The sequence below is a fragment of the Mus musculus genome, chromosome 5, assembly GCF_000001635.26.
Source record: "Mus musculus strain C57BL/6J chromosome 5, GRCm38.p6 C57BL/6J".
Lineage (NCBI taxonomy): Eukaryota > Metazoa > Chordata > Mammalia > Rodentia > Muridae > Mus > Mus musculus.
The window spans coordinates 122,154,546-122,177,522 of record NC_000071.6 but is presented as its reverse complement, the minus strand read 5'-3'; the positions used below and the strand labels follow the sequence as shown (position 1 = coordinate 122,177,522).

Below are 22,977 nucleotides of genomic sequence, written 5' to 3'. Positions count from 1 at the left end.
TGAGTTAATCCTGCCAGGGAATATTCTAGCTGTTCTGTGGGCCCGGGGCAGGAAGCTAGGCTGGTATGCACCAAGACTGCACATCTGGTAAGCAGAACTGAGCTCAGCTAAGTTCCTCTAGGTCACCAAGTGGGTAAAAAATTAATTTCAGGGCTGGAGAGATGGCTCAGTGATTAAGAACACCGACTGCTCTTCCAAAGGTTCTGAGTTCAAATCCCAGGAACCACATAGTGGCTCACAACCATCCAATCATGAGAGCTGACACCCTCTTCTGGTGTGTCTAAAGACAGCTACAGTGTACTTAGATATAATAATAAATAAATCTTTTTTAAAAAATGAATTTCAACTATTTTCTGATTCAAGGCCACCAGCATCTCAAACCGAGCCTTTTTTCTTTTTTTTTTTTTTTAAGATTTATTTATTTATTATATGTAAGTACACTGTAGCTGTCTTCAGACACTCCAGAAGAGGGCGTCAGATCTTGTTACAGATGGTTGTGAGCCACCATGTGGTTGCTGGGATTTGAACTCTGGACCTTCGGAAGAGCAGTCGGGTGCTCTTATCCACTGAGCCATCTCACCAGCCCCGAGCCTTTTCTTTTGATTAAAAATTTAAAAATGTTGAGCCAGGCTTGGTGGCGCACGCCTTTAATCCCAGCACTCGGGAGGCAGAGGCAGGCAGATTTCTGAGTTCGAGGTTAGCCTGGTCTACAAAGTGAGTTCCAGGACAGCCAGGGCTATACAGAGAAACCCTGTCTCAAAAAAAGAAAAAAAGAAAAACCAAAAAAGAAAAAAAAATTTTTTTCAATGTTCCTGTGTGTAGAACCCCAAAGGCCACAAGAGGGCACTGGACCCTTGGAGCCTGAGCTACAGGGAGCTGTGCACCCCACCCTGCAGTGGGCCTAACTGCCCTGTGCTCCTCACTTTCCATTCCCCAGACATGTCTTCAGAAGCCTGGCCTCTGCCTTCTTCCTTCCAATCCATCCCACACGGACTCTACAGTCCACCCCCTCCCATGTCTCCCAAGCTAACCCAACAATGCCAATGATTCTCAGCTTGTCCTTATCCACCACCAAGTATCAGATGACAGATGGACTTCTTTCAGCCACCTGGGCTGGCCCCAACCAGGACACCCTTTCTTCCTGGATTAGCACTTGTCCCTTGGCCCCCAGTTTCACCTGTTACATAGGTGTGTGCTGTTTTTTTTTTTGGGGGGGGGGGCGGGGGGCTATACATGTATGGTACATTCATTCACATGTTTACTGTGAATATGAACAGAATGGTGGACTGTCTCACACCAGTTTCTACAAGTTTTGACACTCATTACTTCTAATACCAGGAAGCACCGTGTCCTCCCTCTGTGGTTTGGTTTGGTTTTTTTTTTTTTTTTTTTTTTTTTGGTTTTTTGTTTTTTGGAGACAGGGTTTTTCTGTGTTGCCCTGGCTGTCCTGGAACTCAGAAAGCCGCCTGCCTCTGCCTCCCGAGTGCTGGGATTAAAGACGTGCGCCACCACGCCTGGCTCCTCTGTGTCTTTTTATGTTGGTGTCAGGAAGACTTGCTCAGATGATGAGCTCAGAGGAGCACAGGCTGGTGTAACTCAGCAGAGACGCCCCATACACTCCTAACTGGGACTTGCTGTGGCTCTGCCATTCACCCAGCTAGCGAGCCAGAACCTGAGAGAAACGAGGCACTCCCTAGGTTACAAGTTACAAGGGTGCATGCAGACAGAGGAGGAAGCCTTTGGTAAACAGTGAAAGGCTTAAAGTGTCTCTTGTATCAACTTCACGTTTTCTCTGCTCAGGGCCCCATGACAGAAAGCAAACCACCTCTAGGGCTGATGCCCTTCAACAGCCTCTGACCTAATCAATGGCTCAGATTCCGACCATTAGGTTCAAGCTGAAGGAAGCAGGCTGGGATGTGGGAGTGCCCAGGGGAGTACTTGGCTGACCCTTAGGACCCACTGGCCAGCAGTCAGGCCAGACACCATCTAGGCCTGCCCTCCACCACCACACACAGGGTCTGAGGCCAAGACACTCCCCAGGAACCAGGGCTACCTGGCTTCCTCTCAATGCACCAGCAGCTTTAATAGACCAAGGCAGCAAGAAACTAAGGCTACAGGCAGGGCTCCAAGGAAGCCAGCCCCTCCCTCCTGCCAGGCTACTTAGCCAAGACCCAGGCCCCTCCCAAAAGGACTGCATATGGAAAGACAGGAAAGGATTCGTGGGGCCGCTGCTGACAGAAAGACACGAACAAGTTAACAAGCTTGCATTTAATAAGTCTGAAACCATTCTCAGCACATGGCATTGTACACGGGCATCTGTGCAAACAGATTCATTTAACAGGTCGTAGTTTAAAAAAGTCATAGATACTGTGAGTTCTGTATAAACCGGTGGACGGCAAGTTAGTTCCTTTTGATTTATAAGCCTCAATGTCACCGCAGAATAAAGAATGTAGCCAAAGAAAGCATTATCGGTCACTCGTATAGGACAGTGTTGTTTCTATAATTTGAAGCTTTCTGAATGGACGGGTTCAGGCCTGATCCAACTGTAAAAAGATCACTCAGTGAATAGACTATATGGGAACTGTACAAAGTGTCATTAACTTCCATCATTAATAGCTTACTCAGCACTATACCACTATTGCTAGTTAAAATAACCTGCTTCTGAGGCCCCACGGAGGGAGGCGGCCTGTGCACGCAGCCTCGATGCCCTGGCCACCTCATCCCCAGGGCGTGCCATACAGTCCAACAGAAACTTTGGCTTTAGGAAGGAATCACAGACATTGAAAAGAATGGCTTTAATCATTATTAAATGTGCAGTGGGAAGGAGTGTGCTTCAGATAGTCTGGGCAGGGCTGGCGGCAGGCAGGTCACTCCTGCTGCCACAGCTGCAGACACTAGTTTGTACATGACAAGACAATGAGGGAAAGCAGTCCCTTTCAAACAAACTGGAAAAAAAATTGTTCACAGTGGTTTGTATCAACAGAATGCATTTATGACAATTACATGTAGAGACTCACGCACTCTAAGGCTCTCTTTATATCCTAAAGAAAACAGGCATTTACATTATTCATGACTTATACTAAATTAAAAAAAGATCAATTGTACACTTTCTCCTCAGACAGGATAACCTGCCAGGGTGTACAGCTTAACACCATCATCAGAGCTGTCCACAAAGGGAACAGAGGTTCAAAACAAAATGCTCTCTTGAGAATGAAGTGCTTGGCTTGCTGCTATAACCAGCAAGTGCCAGCAGTAATCAAATGGAGGAGGGCCCGACAGACAGGTCTACCTGGGCAAGCTGACCAGCACATCACAGTTTAAAAAGGAAGGTTATGAACGCTATGTTACAAGTCCCAACCAGGCAGTGTCAAGTGACATCTATTTCTTTGCTTGCTTTGTGATCATACCCCGTGGTGGTGTGACAGGTCTCGTGGCGTTGGGCTTCTTTTTCTCTGCAGGCTTTAAAATCTGTAAAGAGGAAAGAAAGAAGAACCTTAGGAGAGCTATACCTGGACCTCAGCTCTGTTCAGATCTCCATCTAGAAGTTCTGCCTAATGCTGCTGCCCCCTAAATGCTGAAAAGCCCTCTAGAACATACCCTGGACCGACTGGTCCCTGAGCATTTTGGTGGAGAAGTGCCATGACATACAGCCAGAATATGTGATCTGGAAAACAGTTTCTGCTGGGGCCAAGTGACAAACTCAAGTCTAGAGCTTCCCACAACCTTGAAGCTCTGTGGAAGGCACTGGAGTCTGCAGTCTCTGGGGAGTGCTGAGGCCTGCCTCGGGACTTCCACAGCTACAGTAACATTAACAACTGCGTGAGCTTGAAATGGATCAAGCCCACTATAGGGAGGAAATGTAAGAACCAGGGGCCAGCACAGGAGACGATATCATGGCACAAGCTGATGTGTTGGCACTTGGGAGGCAGAGGCAAGTAAATCTCTCTTACATTCATGGCCAGCCTGGTCTACAGGGTGTGTTCCAGGCCAGCCAGAGGCACCCCAACTCCCTCTTCTCACCAAAAGCACTGACTATAAGTGACACTGTAACACACCGCTTGCTTCCACCCACTTAAAGAATTCAACTACACCTAACGTCAATCCTGGGAAAAGGTTCCGTATTATTTTTCCTTTCTTTAGGAAGAGCCCACACACTTTTTCCATGGGATAAATATTCCTAAAAAAGAAAGGGCAGCCTGCTCAGCAGAGGTGCAAGCACATGAAAAGTGGCCACAGTCTCACCTGGAAGGAACACATGAGGGTCTCATCCACACTCATCATGGCGCCTGCATTGTCAAACTCGCCACAGTAGTTGGGTGCAGAAAACAGAGTGACTAACTGCCTCTTTGCAAAAAACTCATAGCCATCTTCAACCACCTGTGGAGAGACCGTGTCAGTGTGAGCAGCTGGGGCACGAGCTGCCCCTCTCCTTCCCCACTGAGCTCGGCCTGCTGCCGCTCGCCCCGGAGGCACACTGTGTGGCAAGCCATACCTACCCACCAAAATCAACAAGGAGCCTCGGCTCACACCCATGCTCTAAGTGTACATGTAAAGTCAAAGTCAGTACCTGATGGGCTCTACATATAAGATCCAAATCATGCTTATGGAGAAATTTTGCAACCACTTCTGCACCAAATGTGAAGGACACTCCTCTGTCATTTTCACCCCAGCCTAAGACATCTTTATCGGGGTCAGACCACAAAAGATCACAAAGAAGACCTTGATCTGGTACATCAGTTGGTCTCATAATTCGCCGAATCTGCTCCATAGATTGAAGATCTGGTGATAAACCTATTCAACGAGAAAGGAAACCCCCTGAAGTGCAGACAGCATTGGCCTGAGCATGTGGCCAGCCCCTCCTGCTGAGGAGGCTGGCACTGCCATGCTGCGGTGAAACCTGTGGGTTTTTAACTTGGTTTTGGGGGAAACAATGCACGAAATGTACTGTACTGCTGTTGGTGTGCTGGTCAGAGACAGTCACCTCAACACAGAGCCCCGCAACACCCAACCACTGAATCCACACTTCTCCCAATAGAAGGCAGGAAGGGAACACAGAGGGTGCCACCATCACCAGATGCAATGGCCGGGCACAGGCACGACAATGCTCAGCTGTGAGGCAGCTCCTTCCGAGCCTGTGGTCCATGGACCACCAAATGTCACTCAACAGATCTAACAGTCTTGTTCTCTAAGTACCCGATCCAAGAGGGCATAGAGACTACGCCTTAATACATTATGTGGGTTTTTGGATAGCTGCTTCATTTCCAATCACCCCCAAACCTCCACATCTTTGCAATGCCTTTATTACCTCACACACAGAACAGCTGAGGAACGGAGCAGAGCTTTTGGGAAGAGCACAGTCAGGGTTCAGGCAGACACATGGCTGAGAAGAGGGCACTAGGGCTCGTCCTGTATTTAAAGTCTCGTTCTCTTCCCAACCTATAACCCCTGCTTCCTCACACTTGATCCAAATGACCGGGCTGTATCACTGTGAAGAAGCCTTGGCACCACAGTGGCCTGGCCAGGGTCACCGTGCCCAGCTGACTTTTCAGAAGGGGTAGAGCTGCCTAGGTGAAGGCAACACCTCCATGTCACATACCTCCATGACAGCAGAATATCTTCTCGTCCACGATGGCTGCTATCGGCAAGCAGTTAAAACAGTCTGTGAACGTTTTCCACAGCTTAATGTTGTATCTTCTTTTACCTGTGAGAACGCAGACAGTCGCCCTACTGCTCTTCACCTTTGCTCTCTAAGGCCACCTTTCAAGCAACTGAAACATGGGGGCACCCACAGGCCCACAGGGCTGGGGTACAGGACTCATCCAGAACCAAACGCGTCCCCAGAGCTCCAGACAGGGCACCTCAGCCAGCCACATTAGCGCACAGCACCCACTCTACTTGAAACCTCATCTGGTTTGTGGAACCTTGACCTTGAGGGAACTTCTACTTCTGAAGGCCGCCACGTCCTCCTGTGTTGTCAGCTCTTCCTTCAGCTGCCTTAGCTGTGAAGCTGCTGCAGCCAGACAGGAGCCCCACCCTGACTTCAGGAGGGCCAGGGACTCTGGGCAATCAGAAAGCTCAATCTGGGCACATCCGGTGCTTGGTCCTAACAGTCTACACTCAATATACTCCCTCTTAAGCACCAGGGTTATAACGGGGTGTCAGAGCGTGTGCCCTTTAAAACCACTGTATGAAAACTATGGTTGGAGTTCACAGTTCATAAGCCGTAGCCCCTCCTACATTCTCTAACTGGCCAAGGACTGCGCACCACAGGGCAGCCTCTGCTCCTGGGCCATCTCACACTTGAGTAGCAGTATGTTGAGTTTGCCACTACACTAGGACTCTGTCCTCTTTAACAGAGAACACAGGGACATCTAAAGGGCCACGGTATGCCTTTTAGAGTTCAGCGGCACCTAGCAACAGCCTTCCTAAGCCACGCCTTCTAAGCTGGGCAGACCACCCACCACCAGCACCCAGCATTCAGATCCTTCCGAGGAAACTTGCATTTCAGCCCTGGGGAGGCCACAGATTCCCTGGATAATTCTGGAAACTTCAATGAACACAGTCAACACCTCCAATTACCAATAGCTAATAGTAAGAACTTCAATGCGGAAACTGAGGCCAGATGGCCTTGACTCCACTCCAAAATCCATCCGGTCCCTCTCATTCTCTGCTGAGCCCAATGTCACTCATGCCTTAGCTGAGGGCTGGATTAAAACTCTGTGTTGTCTGAGGTGAGAAGACTCCATGCTGAACTCAAGCTCGCTCTAGCAATCTAGAAAACAGGGGCAGCCCTAACTACAAGCTGCTGCATGTGTGTGTGTGTGCCCCATATTAGCAAGTGCTAAACCAATGGACTCCCTTAAGCACCTGCCAATCCAGTCCAAACCCTTTTCTGGCGGAAACAGCCCAGAGTCTCAAAACTCCTGCCATTTTATGTTTGTGTGAAACCATGAAAGCCCTCCCCCAAGCCAGTTCTTTTTCCCACACCAAATCTTTCTAAGGCTTTGGAATCATTTTTAATTAATGATGAGTTCAAAGTGCAGTTCTACTAAACAATCCAGGGCTGTGTGGGGTGGGCACCCCCCACCCCCACCAAGGTCAGGAAGCTGCAACTGGAGCCAAGGTTGTGGTCTACACTTCAGAAAAAAAAGTAAAATGAGATAACCTCAAATATGAGAATATGTACAAAGTATTATTTTAAAATAAAATTGGGGGCTGGAGAGATGGCTCAGCAGTTAAGAGTACTGACTGCTCTTCCAGAGGTCCTGAGTGCAATTCCCACCAACCACATGGTGGCTCACAACCATCTGTAATGGGATCTGATGCCCTCTTCTGGGGCATCTGAAGACAACCACAGTGTACTCACATACTTTAAATAAAAAAACAAACAAAGCCGGGCCATGGTAGCGCATGCCTTTAATCCCAGCACTTGGGAGGCAGAGGCAGGCGGATTTCTGAGTTCGAGGCCAACCTGGTCTACAGAGTGAGTTCCAGTACAGCCAGGGCTATACAGAGAAACCCTGTCTCGAAACAAACAAAAACTGAGGAAAAACAAAAAGGAGAAGGGGGAGGGTGGAGGTGATGTGGCACACCTTGAATCCTAGCACTCCAGAAGGCAGAGGTGGGTGGATTTCAAGGCCAGCTTGATCTACAGAGTGAGTTCCAGGAGAGCCAGGGATACACAGAGAAACCCCAAAACAAAAAACAAAGAAAGAAAGAAAGAAAGAAAGAAAGAAAGAAAGAAAGAAAGAAAGAAAGAAAGAAAGAAAGGGAAAGGAAGGAAGCCAGCCAGCCAGCCAGCGCGGGGCTGAGAAGGAAAGGTGCAAGCCTGGCAACCAAGGTCAGGGTGGAGACAGCTGACTCTACACTCTGGCTCCAGCAAAGACAGACACACTAAATCAAAATGTAGTTTTTAAAGCGTTTTTTCTCCATTATGCATCTTCCAGAAAAGTTATTGTCCCTTTCCTAAATAAAGCTGCACTACAAGAAAACTACAACATCCATTTCAAAACCAAGCTGTTCACTGCAAGATCCACCCACATATAAGGCTGGACAGCAGAGCAGCACTGCCTGCAACTGTGGTGCTGCTCTCAACTCACAAGCCACTGACCCATGCTTTCAGCAGATGCTCTCTCTATCCAGAACCAGTCTAACCAAAGCTGTGAAAAGCAGAGCAGATGGAGCAAGCTCTGGGGTCTGCACTAAGAGCAAAGCCGTGTGCCATCAAGACTATTTCCGTCCAACCCCATCAGCACCCAGGTCAGGCTGCTCTCCCTAAACCAGGACGTGGGTAGGTATGCTGCAGCAGCTCCAACTCCCAGGCCTGCTACCCGCTGCCTTCTAGCCCTGGTTCCTCAGAGGCAAAGTACTTACACTCATCATAAAATCCGTAGATCCTATTGATGCTGGCGCACTCGTGGTTCCCTCTGAGAAGAAAGAAGTTCTCCGGATACTTGATTTTGTAGGCCAGCAAGAGGCAGATTGTCTCCAGGGACTGCTTGCCCCTGTCCACATAGTCCCCGAGAAACAAATAGTTGCTCTCTGGAGGAAAGCCACCGTATTCAAACAGACGGAGCAAATCATAGTACTGCCCGTGGATGTCACCTAAGGGTGAGAACATCAGTGTCACAAATCAGCAAACAGACAAAACCTTGGCAAGACGCCCCTCAGACACTCATCTCATATGACAATGGCATCTACAACGTTCACCGCCAACACGAATTTCCCGGTTGTAGCATATTTAGTTCAACTGACCATGTAAAATTTAAATGCACAGGTCCAGAGCTCCCCCCAGATACAACTAATTAATTTATTTGTGGTAAAGAGTATCCTGTCTCACCTGTTTCCTGCCAAGTACTGCAGTCCCCTGAGCTCAGCTTCAGGGATTTATGTGAACACATCCTTTGTCACTGTCCAGTGAGACGGGCCCCCTCACAACACTTACATTCAAGACACCCACCTTGGCCATGGCTTTTCAACTTCTGCAAGGTCAAAGCCAAGGTCTCCTCGCTCTAAACACACAGTTTATTCTGAGTCAGAGATGCAATACCCACCTAGACTGTGCGACTCTAGAGGACGGTCTGTACCTGCTCCTACAGCAGAGTGAGCCAAACTAGACCAGGCCCCCCACCGCACCCCCCCATGCCCATGCTCCTTCAGAGAACATCAAAGGCCACCAGTGTGCCCCCAGCTGAGTAACGGGAGTCCCACACTCACCACATATCTTGAGTGGTGCTTCAAGTTCTAAAAGGATAGGCTGACTGAGGAAGATCTCCCGAGACTTCAGGCAGAGTCCTCGGATCTCGTTCTCCTGGAGCTGGACATTCTTGCCTGGCTTGGACCCTCTCACTGTGGAGAGAAACAGCAGTCAGGACACAGCCTCACATGGAAATGTTCAATTCAGGACAGCAGCAGCTAAGAGCAGCTACACCCACGGCAAGCAGCTAACTAATTACTGCTTGTAGCTTCTGGCCAAGGCTGCCGCCTGCACTCAAATGCACAGACACGTCAATAACAAAAATGAATCTTAGAAAAAATGTTAACTTGAGAAGGGTGGCGTGGTGTGATATTGAATATTTTTTTTCTCATAATAAACACCTGTTAGATAGGAGTTGGCCAAATGTAACTGAAATCAGTTTTCTGGCTGGCCAGTATGGTCTCAACTGAGATCTGGAATGTCAGTTGTATACTTCAAGCTATGTTAGGCTCCTTTACAGCAGCTCCAAGGTTGCCCTGACCCTGCCCGTATCTGGCCGTTTCAGAGTCCCTAGGACACACTCGTGCCCTGTACCAAGACGGTCCCTTCTGCTTCCAGGCCTCTCTACTTTTAGAATGGACTCAAGTTTGCAGTGGGAAAGGTCACAGTCATATCACCAAGTATGTCCTCAGAAATGTTCAGGACATGTCTCCAGCAATGATGTTTCAGGACCAAGTGCAACTCCATGGTCCCTAATTTCTGCGTGTTGTCTGCATTTCACTTTAAAATGCTGCTGAGCTCACTGGTTAAGAGCACTGACTGCTCCTGCAGAGAACCCAGGTTCAGTCCGACAGCAACGTGTCAGTCAGTCACAACTCTAACTCTAGTTCTAGGGATCTATTAATACCCCTCTGGCCTCCGATGAGACTGCACTAACATACATGCAGGCACAACCACCAGACACATAAATCAATTTTAAGAAATGTCCTAGAAGCTAGATAGATGGCCCAGCTGATAAAAGACTGCCTTGCAAGCATTAGAACTTATGTTTAAGTTCCAGAACTCACAGAAGAGGGAGTGGGGCATGGGGAGCCAGGCTTGATGGCACACATCTAGAATCCCAGTGCTGGAGAGGGAAACAGACACATCTGGAAAGCCAACCAGGCAGCCTAATCTACCTAGTGAGTCAGTGAGAAAGCCTAGCTAAAAGGGGAAAAAAAAAAAACCCAAAGCCAAATCACCCTTGAAGAATTAATGACACACCCTGAGGTTCTCCTCTGGCATTCATATCCAAATAGGACACCAGCATTAAGTCAGTGCCTATTAAGAAAAAGGCCTCCCAGGCATCCAAAGAGAACAACTCCCAGCCTAGCACCAGTCATGGCAGCTCCTGAGCCCTCTCTGTTCACGGCCTCGGTAAGGTCTGGCCACAGCCCACTCTCCTCAGGAGGCGAGGGTGACAGCAGTGGAGACATCTGTGTGGGTTCCGGTTACTCGAGATCAGATAATCATTATGCAGACTGAAGAACAACTCCAACTGCCAAGGATCTGAACTCCCCACAGCTCTCAAGTGGCAGCAGCTTCAGGGAACGGCTGCCGCAGGCCCTGCTTACCGCAAGGCTGCCTGGCACAGGGGCCTGACCACCTTCAGTGAGCTAGAATCTGAGTCTCTGCTCTTTTGTACAGAAGACAAAGGACGCAGGCACTTCACTTGAGTTCAGCAGACCCAGGCTAAGCAGCCCATTTAAGACTGCATCTGTCTATCATAAACCAGTCAACAGATTTGCTTTTAGCAGAATCCTAAATCTGACTGATCTCACTAGCTTAAATTTTGTCCAATTGCAGGCTCGGTCATAAAATCATCTGTCCTGACAGCTAGGTAAGAGCAGAAAAGTCTACAGGCAAACACAGCTTTTGACCCTGTAGCAGCAGAGCAATGGCACTCCCAAGAGAGGCCTGCTATGGACCAAGCAGAGTCCACTCAAGGCTGCAAAGCTGTACCCATGCTTGGAAACCAGAGCCTCAGGGAAGCTGCCCTTCAGCCTGTACGACTTTAGACATCCCCGCTTCTCCGAAGGAACAAGCTGATCAGGGATGAAATGGTATGCAAAGCAACATTAGTTTTTCAGGGAAAAGACAAGAAAAGGATGGGCCCTCAAAGCAGGAAAAAACATTATGAGATAGGACAGGGAGCCAGCAAGGAATGGACCCCTCTGAGCAGCTTCAGTCCCCCCCAAATATAACTGGGCTGTAAGACAAAAGATGTGGCCACTGGGAATTGACATCGGGTGTACTCTCGTCTTTTTTTTTCTATTTCATTCTTTGGCTACACTAGGATCCCGCCTCTCCATCCCCTAGTACTGGGGTAACAGACACCTTAGAAAATAGGTTCTGAGCCTGGCGGTAGTGACACATGCCTTTAACCCCAGCACTACATGGAGAGTTCCAAGACAGCCAGGGCTATGGAGATAAACCCTGTCTCAAATAAACCAAACCAAACTGTTTCTGGTGGGGTCAAATACAGGGCCTTGTTTCTGCAGCAATTTTACAGGCTGAACTATCTTCCCCAGTCCTCCCCTTAAATTTTATGGGGGTTGGGGTTGAGGGTGAGTAGGTCAGAGGACAAATTTGTGGAGTTGGCTCTCTTCTTCCCATTTGCTGGTTCCAGGAATTAAACTCAGATGTCAGGCTTATGCAGCACACTTTATCCACCGAGCCTCTCATCAGTCCCCTCTGGGGCTATGCAGCCTAGGCTAAGCAGGCATGGCCAATTCTGAGATGGAGGTAGCCCTGCAGTGAGTCTTTGAGGGAAGGCAGGACAGCAGCTAAGCAACAAAGGCTTTCCTTTGCCACTGGAGCCAGACAAGACAAGCAGCACTCGGAGGAGAGACAGGAGGATTCCTGCCTCACCGGCCAAAAACCTGGGCATGCCGCCCAGCAGGAGGCTTATTTTTGGTTAGAAGGGAACTCCTGGAAGCTTCTGGTCTCAACAGGAATTTTCTTCAGGAGAGCTCTGCATTTGTGCACGAGTGGCCCACTCTTGTGTCTTTGGTGATAATCTTCGTATCTGGCTTCTCCTGGTACAGCCCACAGGCTTGCTTTGTTACATACATACAGGGTTCTACTGCAGAGAGCTAGCTGGGTGTTGCTAATATTCCTTGATTCTGAAAACATCCACTGCCATTTTTAGACAGTTTGAGTGCAATTTTTTTAAAAGATTTTTGAAACAAGGTCTTCCTATGTAGCCCTGGCCGGTCTTCAACTCAGGGATCTGCCTGCCACTTCGATAATAGGATTAAAGCTGTATGTCACCACAACCAACTGTTTGACACCAAGTCTCATTATGTAGCCCAGTCTAACCCTGAAATTTATGATCCTCCTGCAGCTTCACCCCTCTTCTCTAGCTAACAACACCCTGTCTATGTAGCATTCACTGACATAGCACATTCCACAGCTGGCAACAACTTCTCACCCTTCAGGACTTCCCAGACCTCTCTTCAACTGAGGCTGTCCCCTTCCCCAAGAATACATTATACTTCCTGAATGGCTGGCAACACCTGGTTGCCAACCAGCCCCAAGAAAACCTTGATTCAAAAGTCAGGGGTAGGGCATTGGGGGGGGGAGGGGGGGAGTGGTTGTCAAAATAAGCATAGGACTACAAGCCTTTTTTGCCAGTGAGCATTGGGTATGTCTTAAAGCTGCCAAATTGGCAAGATCTACTTTAGCTCTCAGTATCAAGCAATATGACTTTCCCACAATTAACACCCAGGACCTGTCCATCTAACCTTATTCTCTGGCTCTTACTATTGCTGGGTCAGCCTGCTGTTCCCAATGAGGCTCTTGTGTGTACCTAGAAAAGGGACATTTATTTAGGTCGGCTGGCAGCTAACAACAAAGGCTGTTCTGTAGATACTGCACTTACCTGGAACATCACTAACATCAGCACACAGAGAAATTTCACTAAAAATCTCACTGACAACAAACCCCAAAGTTCATAAACCCTGAGCTTAATCAGGTTACTGCTGCTGCTGGTAGTCTACTGCTGCTGCTGGTAGTCTGCAGCCCTAGCACCTCTCTAGGCAGCAGTAACTTTCCACAGTCTAGCAACAAGCAAGACAGCATGACAGAAGGAAGCCAAGGAGATGTACTGAGGGATAGAAAAGCCTCCACAGGGTTGGTAGCACCCTCAAGGCTCGTAATGCACCAAGCCCTGGGGTTCTGCCCCAGCATTAAAACTGGGCTGTGTACCAAGAGGATCGGGAGTTCAAGGTCCTCATCTACACAGACCCTCCTGGCCAGCCGAGGCACAGGAAACTCCATCTCAATTAAAAAATAAGTAATAAAAGGACAGGACAAAGCCCTAGATGAATTACAATGTGATTTGGAGCTAAGAGCTGCACAGAAGGGGCGAGTCAGCAGCCCTTGCTGTCTGACCACAACCTTACCTAAGCAGCCACTGCCAAGGCCAAGCATACATCTAGCCCCAGGTAGGCAGATCTGAGTCCAAGGCCAGCCTGATCTACATAGTGATGAGACCTTTTTTTTCAACAAATAAAAAACAAATTTAAGTCATTCCTTGGTGAAAGACTACCTTCAAGGTATTTTAAAAACATGTAGAAAAAGATCTCAAACCAAACAAACTTAGTACTCGCCACACTGAACACTTTCTTGCAAACTGAATTATTTTCTACAAAACATGCAAGCTAAAGAAACTCCTCAACAACTCCTTTTTCCCCCCAACAGCAAAAGTGCATGGCTCTCCCCACTGTCTCCCACTACCCTCCCACCTCGCTGGGGCACTGCTGCTGTCATGCATGACAACACTGATCTCCTCTACGTGGGCAACCAGGATGTGGCTAAAAAAGCTCCAACCAAAAAACGTCCCAAGGACGTATCTTGTTTTCTATAATGAACACTAAGCCATTTGAACACTGTATTTCACCGGGAGGCAGGAGGATCAGCAGAGTTCAAGGTCATCTCAGCTGTGAAGGAAGTTGGAGGGCAGCCTGAGAATCTTTCCACAGCTGAATGCCGCATCTCAGCATCAGTGCCTTGCACATTGGACCCCATGAGCTTCTACTTCCTGTAAGTCCTAAAATACACCCTTCAAAAACAAGGATGTCAGCAACCCTGACACAGAGGTGGGAAACATCATCAGAATCAGTACCTTGCCTTCACACTCCCGATACAACTGTGACCAAGACTGAAGACAAAAATCCCTCCCAGAATTCTAGCTCAGGGAACCGGGATTTGCTTTACTTCAGTGGGCCTGTGGGGCTTCCTCAGCTATGAGGCAGTTCCCACCCAACCTTTCTTCCTGTGACCCAGCCTGAATCAAAGCAGTAAAAAACACACATAGCTCTTTTCCCTCAGATATTAAAGTGCACTGACCACCCCAACCCAGCCACTGTGGGATCACACAGGCCAGCTGCTTTCCTTTGAGAGGTGGCTGTCCTGTGTGTCCCACCTGCCTAGGACTGACCTGCAGCCTGGCCTTGCAAAAGTGAAGGGGCAGTGAAGGCTCTAGGAGCCATACCTGACAAAGGGAGGTTTTTGGAGGGTGGAGGAGGAAGGAGATGGTTTCTCTGTGTAGCCCTAGCTGTCCTGGAACTATCTCTGTAGATCATGCTATTCTCTCTTTTTTTTTTTTCCTTTGGAGACAGGGTTTCTCTGTATAGCCCTGGCTGTCCTGGAACTCACTCTGTAGACCAGGCTGGCCTCGAACTCAGAAATCCGCCTGCCCCTGCCTCTGTCTCCTGAGTGCTGGGATTAAAGGCACCACTATGCCTGGCTATAGATCATGCTATTCTCAAACTCAGACATCACTCTGCCTCCAAAGTCCTGGGATTAAAGGTTTGGGCCACCGATGTCTCACCCAAATTAAGTTTTTTTAAGACTCAAACATCTACAGATTGAGGAGAGGGTCCTGCCCTGCCTGCCAGGTAAAGTATGGGGACATATACCTGTTGGTGTGGAGGGAGGGCAGGATGCCCGTTAATGATGATCTTGCTGTGTTGTGTGCCCTCTGCTCAGTCTAGGATCTGCTTCCAGACCCACAAGCCCATCACCCTCACCTGTCTTTCATTTAGGACCCTGGCCCTCAGGAGCACCGAAAAGACACATACACAAGTCCTTAGAGAACGGTAGGGCAGTCAGATGCCTTCAGAGACGAGGACTGGAGAGCAATCTGTATTAGCAGAGCTACTTCCCACCATGCGCTGACAATGACCTTCATTTACAGAAACATGTTCTTGCACATTGCCATGTGGAGAAATTAAAACCACTTGCTACTCAAGAAAAAACACTAGAGGTTTCATGAAGAAAGCACCCCAATTCCCATTTTCCACTAAAACAGCAGAGCAGGGTGCTACCTTCACACACAGCTAGTCTATTTTCTGCTCTAGCATGTCCCTAACACTGTGCTGAGGACTAACACAGATCTTCCGCCAGTGTGGCTGACCACCCAGGGTGACACTCAGGGAAACCCACTGCATTCAGAGTGCCACAGAACCGCAGTGCCTAGGAACCCAACCCAACCTGCCTGTTTACACAGAATCTGTAGTTCAGGCTAGACCCTTAGGAACTCATTTCATTATGCTACTGCCTCGACCTCCTGCCCCCACCTAAGTGCCAGGGACTACAGTAGCTAGCGTTGGATAGTCTGGCACTTCTTCTGTAAGCCAGACTGGCCTTGAACTCAGAGATTAAGTTGTCTCTGTTTCTCAGTGCTGGGATTAAAGGCATGTGCCACCACTGTCAGTTTAAAATGTATTTTTAATCATGTCTGTGTGGGTTAGCCATGTATGTGTGTGCCTTGAGAAGCTGGTGTCTGACTCCTTGGTACTGGAGTAGCAAGCACTGGGCTACCTGGGATGAGTGCTGGAAGCTGAGCTTGGATCCTCTAGATGAGTACTGTGTACTCTTAGCCCTAAGACAGCTTTCCAGTTTTTTGTTTGTTTGTTTTTGGAGACAGGGTTTCTGTGTGTATCCCTGGCTGTTCTAGAACTCACTTTGTAGACCAGGCTGGCCTCGAACTCAGAAACCGGCCTGCCTCTGCCTCCCAAGTGCCGGGATTAAAGGCACCCGGCTCCAAGGGACAAATCTTATCTCCCCCTTTCAGAATTAAACCCTTATTTTTTTTATACCATTCTGTTATATGCATGTGTGCAAGGCCATGCTTGCTGGAGCTGTTGGGGGTGGGGTGGAGACAACCCTCAAAGTCTGGTTCTCTCCTGAATCTCATGTCAATCCAGAGGATCAAATCAGGACTTCAGGATTAAGGGCAAGAGCCAAAACCGGCTGAGCTATCTCTAGATTTAAAGGTTTTGAAATCATCACAACCCCAATGCCAGCGTCCTCTGATTGAGAACTATACGCATCCTGAGCAGATCCTGTGGCTTCCGTCAAGCAAGTCCATAAGTTAGAAACAAATACATATACCACCCAGCCAGTCATTCTCAACGTGTTTAAACAGTGGCTTACTCTGTTAAGTTCAACAGAAAAGAATAAACCAGGCCAAACATGGTAGTTCAGCTTTGAATGCCAGCACTCAGGAGACAGAGGCAGATAGATCTCTGAAAATCCAGGCCAGCCTTTGCTAACACAATGCTACCCAGTCTCAGAACTTAAAAACTATTAAGAAACTATGAGAAGACAGGGGTGGTAAAAAGTTTTTAATCCCAGTACTCTGGATAGTTGAGACAGAGACCAGCCTGGGCTACATAATGAAACTGTCTCATTTAAAAAGGGGGTGCTGAAGCCGGGCGTGGTGGTGCACGCCTTTAATCCCACACTCGGAAGGCGGATTTCTGAGTTCGAGACCAGCCTGGTCTACAAAGTGAGTTCCAGAGAAACTCTGTATACAGAGTATACAGAGAAACCCTGTCTCGAAAAACAAAGACAAAAAAAAAAAAAAAAAAACCAACAAGAAAAGGGGGTGCTGGGGGAGTGAAGTGATGGTTCAGCCGCTAAGAGTGCTTGATGTTCTTGGAGATAAACTGGGCTCCATTTCCAGCACCCATATGTGACAGCTAACAACTATCTGCAACTCCAATACCCAAGGACCCAATGCCCTTTTCAGACATTCATAAGGGTAAGACATGCGTACGGTGCATGCATGTGCGCGCACATGCACACAAACAAAATACATACAGAAAATTTAAAAAAATAATTAAAAGAGGGAGAAAGGGAAGCTGGTGAGATGATTTAGTCAGTAGAAAATCTGCTTTGCAAGCCTGACCTGAGATTGATCCCCAGAATCCACACAAAGACGCCCAACTACCCTCTAACCTCCTCACGTGTGCTTTGGTCTGTATGTATGCACACACTGCATAGGAAAAAAATAAGTCAGGCTGAGTGGCCTATAAAATCTAGTATGTGAGACGAAGCAGAAGGATCAGAAGGTTAACTCAGCTCTGGCCCCTGAGAGAGACCCTGTAATAAAAGGAGGCATGGTAATAAAAATGCCTTTAATTGGGGAGGGAGAGGAAGAAGGATCTGTGAGTTTGAGGCTAGCCTGGTCTACACAAAGAGTGCCAGGATAACCACGACTGGAGAGACCATGTTTTAATGAAACCAAAGCCAAGAAACCCTATGTAAACAAAACATTAAAGAGGAGGCAATGCTCTGGGCAGTGGTGGCCCAAGCCTTTAATCCGTGCCCTAGGGAGGCAGAGGCAGGCGGATTTCTGAGTTTGAGGCCAGCCTGCTCTACAGAGTGAGTTCCAGGACAGCCCCAGGACCATACTGAGAAACCCTGTCTTGAAAAACACCCCCCCGCCCCCCGGGGAAATGCCCAGATTTTAAAAAGACACCTTTTCCCTTTTCTGTCAGTGATTTACTTGAAGACATCTACCACCAGAATTGCGCAGCTGTCCACCACTCCAAAAGTATTTTGGGCCAAAGCAAGCTAGTGTCAAGAGCCCAAATCAAGGTTACTGGATCTTCTCCTCTTTAGCTTCAGCGGATGTTGTGGGATCTGTGATTAGCAGGATCCAGACCTATGTCAAATTTGAAATCTCCAAAGTAGGAAACCACACGGCAGAAACCCCCAAGTCGGACAAAAGGAAAGCTGGGTTTTTGTTTTTGAACCTCTCCTCAACCACTGGACATCCTGGGTTCCCACGGGGTGAACAGTTGGAAGGCGGCAGGTTCTCTCTAGGTTCCTAGCTACCCCGGGGTTTGAAACCTGACTTTTAACTGTTAATTCTTGGTCCAGCGAGGTCTTGGGAGTTTCTCTTGCGAAACCCACTTCCAGGATAATAACAACACAGCACCTACCTGGCGGGTGCTCGCTGAACGCGGCAGCGTCCCCCTGTCCTCAGGGACACAACAATCTGATGATCAGAGAGAGCCACACTGTCACCCGGACTGGGTCCGTGTGCGGATGCACGTTCAAGGGGGAAAGAACGCTGGAGGATGGATGGCTTTGAGGGGAGGGTGGAGGGGGTAGGAAAATGCAGGAGACGGACTCTCATCGCACTGGGACGTCGTCCTGCCAAGCCAAGTCCCTCTGATGAGTCCTTGGACTCCAGATGATAAATGTGAAAGCAAGGACAGGGGAGTGATAAAAAATAATGGGGTCCCCAAACCCGGAGGCGCTTGTATGCGCGCCCCAGATCCAAAGCGGCTTCCGAGAAAAGACCGGCCCCTCCACTGGGCCTGATCCCCCACCGGCCGGGCCTGCCCCGCCACCCACCCGCGCGCCGCTCACCTTCCAGCAGCCGTTGGATGATGCTGTCGATGTTGAGTTTGTCGATATCCGCCATCGCCGTCCCGCCGCCGACCCTCCCGCAGCAGCAGCAGCAGCAGCGGCGCCGCCGCCCGCTCGCCCCGGGGTCTCACTCGTCCTCCTTCCTCACGCCACGAGCCCCACGAGCGGTGGTGGCGGCGGCGGCGGTGGCAGCAGCAGCCGCGGCGGGTCCACCCCCCCCAGCCGCCCCGCTCCGCTCCGGGCTTCCTCCTCCTCTCGCCACTGGGAACCACGAGAAGAACAAGATGGCCGCCGACTCCTCAGGCCAGCCTCGGGCGGCGCACGGATGCGCGCGCGGGAGTGCAGCGGCCCGGCCGGGACTTCTTTACGGGCCCATAGAGCGCGCGGGAAGGGGGCGGGGCCGGCGCCGGGAAGGGGCGGGGTTTGAGCGCGTAGGGCGGGGGTGGGGCGGAGCCCGGGCGGAGACGGTTGAGCGCGACTCCGCCACCGCGCGCGGGATCCTTCCGCCAAACGGGCGGGGGAAATAGACCCCCTGTGGCGGGAGAGGGAAGTTGTGAAGTTGGCGCGCGCAAGTTGAAGGTGGACTTTGTCAGTCTGCTGCGCGCTGCGAGGCTCACCAGCTCCTTCCGGCTCTGCTGCTTGGGGACAGAAGTCTGACCGACATGGCGGGGTGGGAGTTCAACACTGAATCACCCCTCGGAGCCAATCTGGGGTGGGGTTGCTTGCCTGTGGAGAATCATAAAGAGGAGGAGGTTGGAACGTTGGGGATTCAAATACTCTGGCACATTGGTGAACAAGAAGAGCTAGATATACGGCTCCGTGGTGAGAATGCTTGTCGAGTATGTGTGAGACCTTGGGTTCAATTCCCAGCACTGGCAAAATTTCATAATACTGCAATAAAGCATCTACGATACAATATTTGGAAAAAAGAAGCCCCCAAGATAAGCCAAAAAAATGTTAATCCACTGTGAGTGGCACATTAAGTAATTTGTGTGAGCTTCTTGTGTGCGCTAATGCTCTTTTACATTTTAGAGAGAGGTTGGGAGAATTCTGTAAGGGTTGCTACTACCTATCTTTTGAATTATCTTTCTTGAACTCAGAAAGTTATATAATAATTTAAGAGATTTCCCCTGTATTTAGCCGGAGCTGGGTTGAATGAGCGTGCCGGAGCAGATAAAATGGGAATTTGCACATTTCCTGGGAGGTTGCTGTGCGTGCGCTCTGGGCCTCAGCGCATTCATCTGCTGCTTGCCTCTAGCTTCCTTGACTCCCCAGGGGCACCCCTTCACCTGAGGGGTCCCCAACTCTGCTGCCTCGCAGGCTAGCTGCCTATGGAAGAAAAATGCACACCCATCTGACCCATTTATCTCTTCCCAGTAGCACGCCAGAAAATTTACAAAATGTTCTCCCCCAGCCCCACCTCCAGTTCATGTTTCTCAAAGCAAGAGGGATGGATCTGAGGATTCCTTTCCATGAATGCCTTGCAAGGTTGTCTCCCCATAGAGAGACTCATTTTCTACAAGCTCTGTCTTCCCGTGGCCCCGCAGCATGGTGTGTGATGCACCCATCTAGATCTGAGCCCTTTTCCTGATGCTAGCCCCCGACAGTGGGGTTTCAGGATTCTCCCCAGCTCTCCTCAGCCCTCTGCTCCACTTTGCCCACTCACCAACTCATTGTCCCAAGCTATGGTTTTGCACACCATTACACAAATGGTCATTCATCACCCCAAGGCAGCTGGTGCACCAGGCTTCTTGACATCCTGGGGTCGATGCTAAGCCCTGCTGTGAATCTGTGGAGGTCAATGTGGTCTTCACTGAGTTTTTGGAATCTTGGACTCCCTCCAGGGCAGGGTAGCTTCCCAGGGACACCATAGGGCCAGGGATATGTAAGACTGATTCACAAGGAGTGTCTATTCTGGGTGGAGCAGGTTGAGCAAGACAGAGAAAGCCTTTCTCTCCCCCGGGAGACTCATTTTGTGGGATGGAGAGACAAACACACACCACTCTTACTAGTATGAGCCAAAATCTGTCTCTTTGTGGGAGGCTATCTAAACAGCTCTGCAGACAAGAGATTCCCTCCATGCCTGCCAACCAATTAGAGTTCCATGCCCCACATCCTAATGGAGAGAGAGGAAGCTACCACAGGTTGTCCTCTGACCTTCTAGCAGACGTACATATAAAATAAAATATGATGAAGTAGCTGGGCATGGTTAGATAGGACTTTATTTCCAGGACTGGGGAGGCAGAGGTAGGCAGATCTTTGAGAATTTGAGGCAAGTTCCAGACCAGTCAAGGCTAACAGCAAAATCTTGTCTCGAACGAAACAAAGTCAGCTGATGGAATCCCCGATACAATCCTAGAGATGATATATTCCCACCGTTCCCATTTTACAGATAAAGTTAGGCACGGAAAGGCTGGGTTGTTTGCTGAAGGTCACACAGTTGCTAAATTCCAGGAGGAGGACTAGAACTGGGCAGAGCCTGAAACAACAGCCTTTTGTTTAATAAGTCCCTAAATGGAGCCTTCGGAGCCCAGCAGACTTTGGCACATAGGGTGTGTGTCACTCCTGGGGAAGCAATAGAAAGATTTAAAATGTTTATGCCCACACATTGTGTCATAATTATCTAGATGCCAAGTGACAGGTATGTATGTCATCCCATCCATGTGGTGAGGGGTGAAGGAAAATTACAAACCAAGCTGATGATACAGGGGACATGTTCCCTCCAGAGTTCATAGCCATGCCCCAGAGTCCATAGCCACACCCCAGAGAACTGGCTCTCTTGTGAGTAAAGAAGCTCACATTAGAGAGCCTGAACTTTGTCCAGGAACCTGTAGCTATCAGAGGGTGACCTTCAACTACTGATCCTCTTGCCTGCACCCCCAGAATGTTGAAATCCAATGTGTGGTCCCTGAACCTGCTGAATGTCATGCTGGAGACAGAAAACAGGGCTTTGGGCATGCTAGGTGAACATTACCAGCTGAGCCACATGCCACTCCCTTTAGGAAATATGAACAAAACAGGTTTTTAGTGCGTTGGTGGCCCATGCCCTTAATCCCAGCACTTGGGAGGAAGTGGCAGGTAGCTCTTGGAGCTCGAGGCCACTCTGCTCTACAGAGTGAGTGCCAGGAGAGCCAGGGCTACACAGAGCAACCCTGTCTGAAAAACAAACAAAAAAAAAAAATTGAGGCTGGAGAGACGGCTCAGTGGTTAAGAACACTGTCTAGTCTTCCAGAGGACCCAGGTTCAATTCCTAGCATCCACGTGGCAGCTCGCTAAGTGTAGCAATGCATGCCTTAATCCCCTTGGCAAGCAGAGGCAGGCAGAGATCTGAGTTCTGTGTGGTCCTCAAAGCTTCTAACACCTGTCTCTGAAACTTGTAGCTCTAGTTGGTTAGAAACTTGCTGTATACCCCAGACTGGACTCCAACTCTCAGAGATCCTCCTGCTCTGCCTCCGGAAAGTGCAAGGATTAGGGGATATGCAAGGCCACCCCATCCCAACCCCTTCTTCCAATTTTTTTAAATCAACATATGCTAGTTGTCATTGCCTGTCAGCCTGAGTGGCTTAAGAAGGGCCTGGGACAAATGAAGTCACCTTGATGTGTCCTTGAGGCTCTGGGCTGGCTTCTTCTGTGATTTTCTGGCCACCACGCTGCCTGAGGGGAGGAAAGAGATAATGACTCCCAAGCTAAGGTGGACTGAAGGAACCAACCAGGGTAGGAATGTGGACAAGCCACTAACAACTGCAGCCAGCCTGCAGCCATGATCCAGAAAAATCGTGATAAGGAAGTCTGAAGTGGCCTCCTAAACCATAGACAGGCTGATGCAGCCTGTAAAGTGGGGTGTTCTCCTAAACTAAGGAACCTCCCCTCTGCCAGGGGAACTTCCACCCTTCCGGATAAGGCTGCAACCATCCAGCCTCCATTGATAATTACCGCCTTAAGACTGCAGAATAACAACCCCACAACGCCCTCTGCCCATAAACCCCCAAGGGCACATAGTTCTAGTTCCCTCCCAGTGATTGTCACCCTCCATTATTCAGATTGAAGGTCATTTTTTCCCCTTTTTTTAA

At 49.2% G+C, this 22,977-nt stretch overlaps 1 protein-coding gene across 4 annotated transcripts; it reads right to left on the bottom strand.

The window, feature by feature from the left end:
- Positions 1-2,249: 2,249 nt before the first annotated feature.
- Positions 2,250-22,556, bottom strand: Ppp1cc (protein phosphatase 1 catalytic subunit gamma). 4 transcript variants are annotated; one of them, XM_006530200.3, is made up of 9 exons: positions 22,501-22,556; positions 18,908-19,633; positions 9,217-9,348; positions 8,374-8,604; positions 5,597-5,701; positions 4,568-4,791; positions 4,243-4,377; positions 3,408-3,468; positions 2,250-2,543 (listed from the first exon to the last, which is right to left on the bottom strand). In XM_006530200.3, exons 2-9 carry the CDS (start codon positions 18,960-18,962, stop codon positions 2,473-2,475), a joined length of 1,014 nt encoding a protein of 337 aa, XP_006530263.1. In that variant the 5' UTR covers positions 18,963-19,633; positions 22,501-22,556; the 3' UTR covers positions 2,250-2,472. The 4 variants fall into 4 exon arrangements, 2 of the variants coding, with proteins under 2 accessions (XP_006530263.1, NP_038664.2); NR_156471.1 differs by lacking the exon at positions 22,501-22,556 and having other exon boundaries at positions 4,243-4,791; positions 18,908-19,248; NM_013636.4 differs by lacking the exon at positions 22,501-22,556 and having other exon boundaries at positions 2,250-3,468; positions 18,908-19,248.
- Between the last annotated feature and the right edge of the window lie 421 nt (positions 22,557-22,977).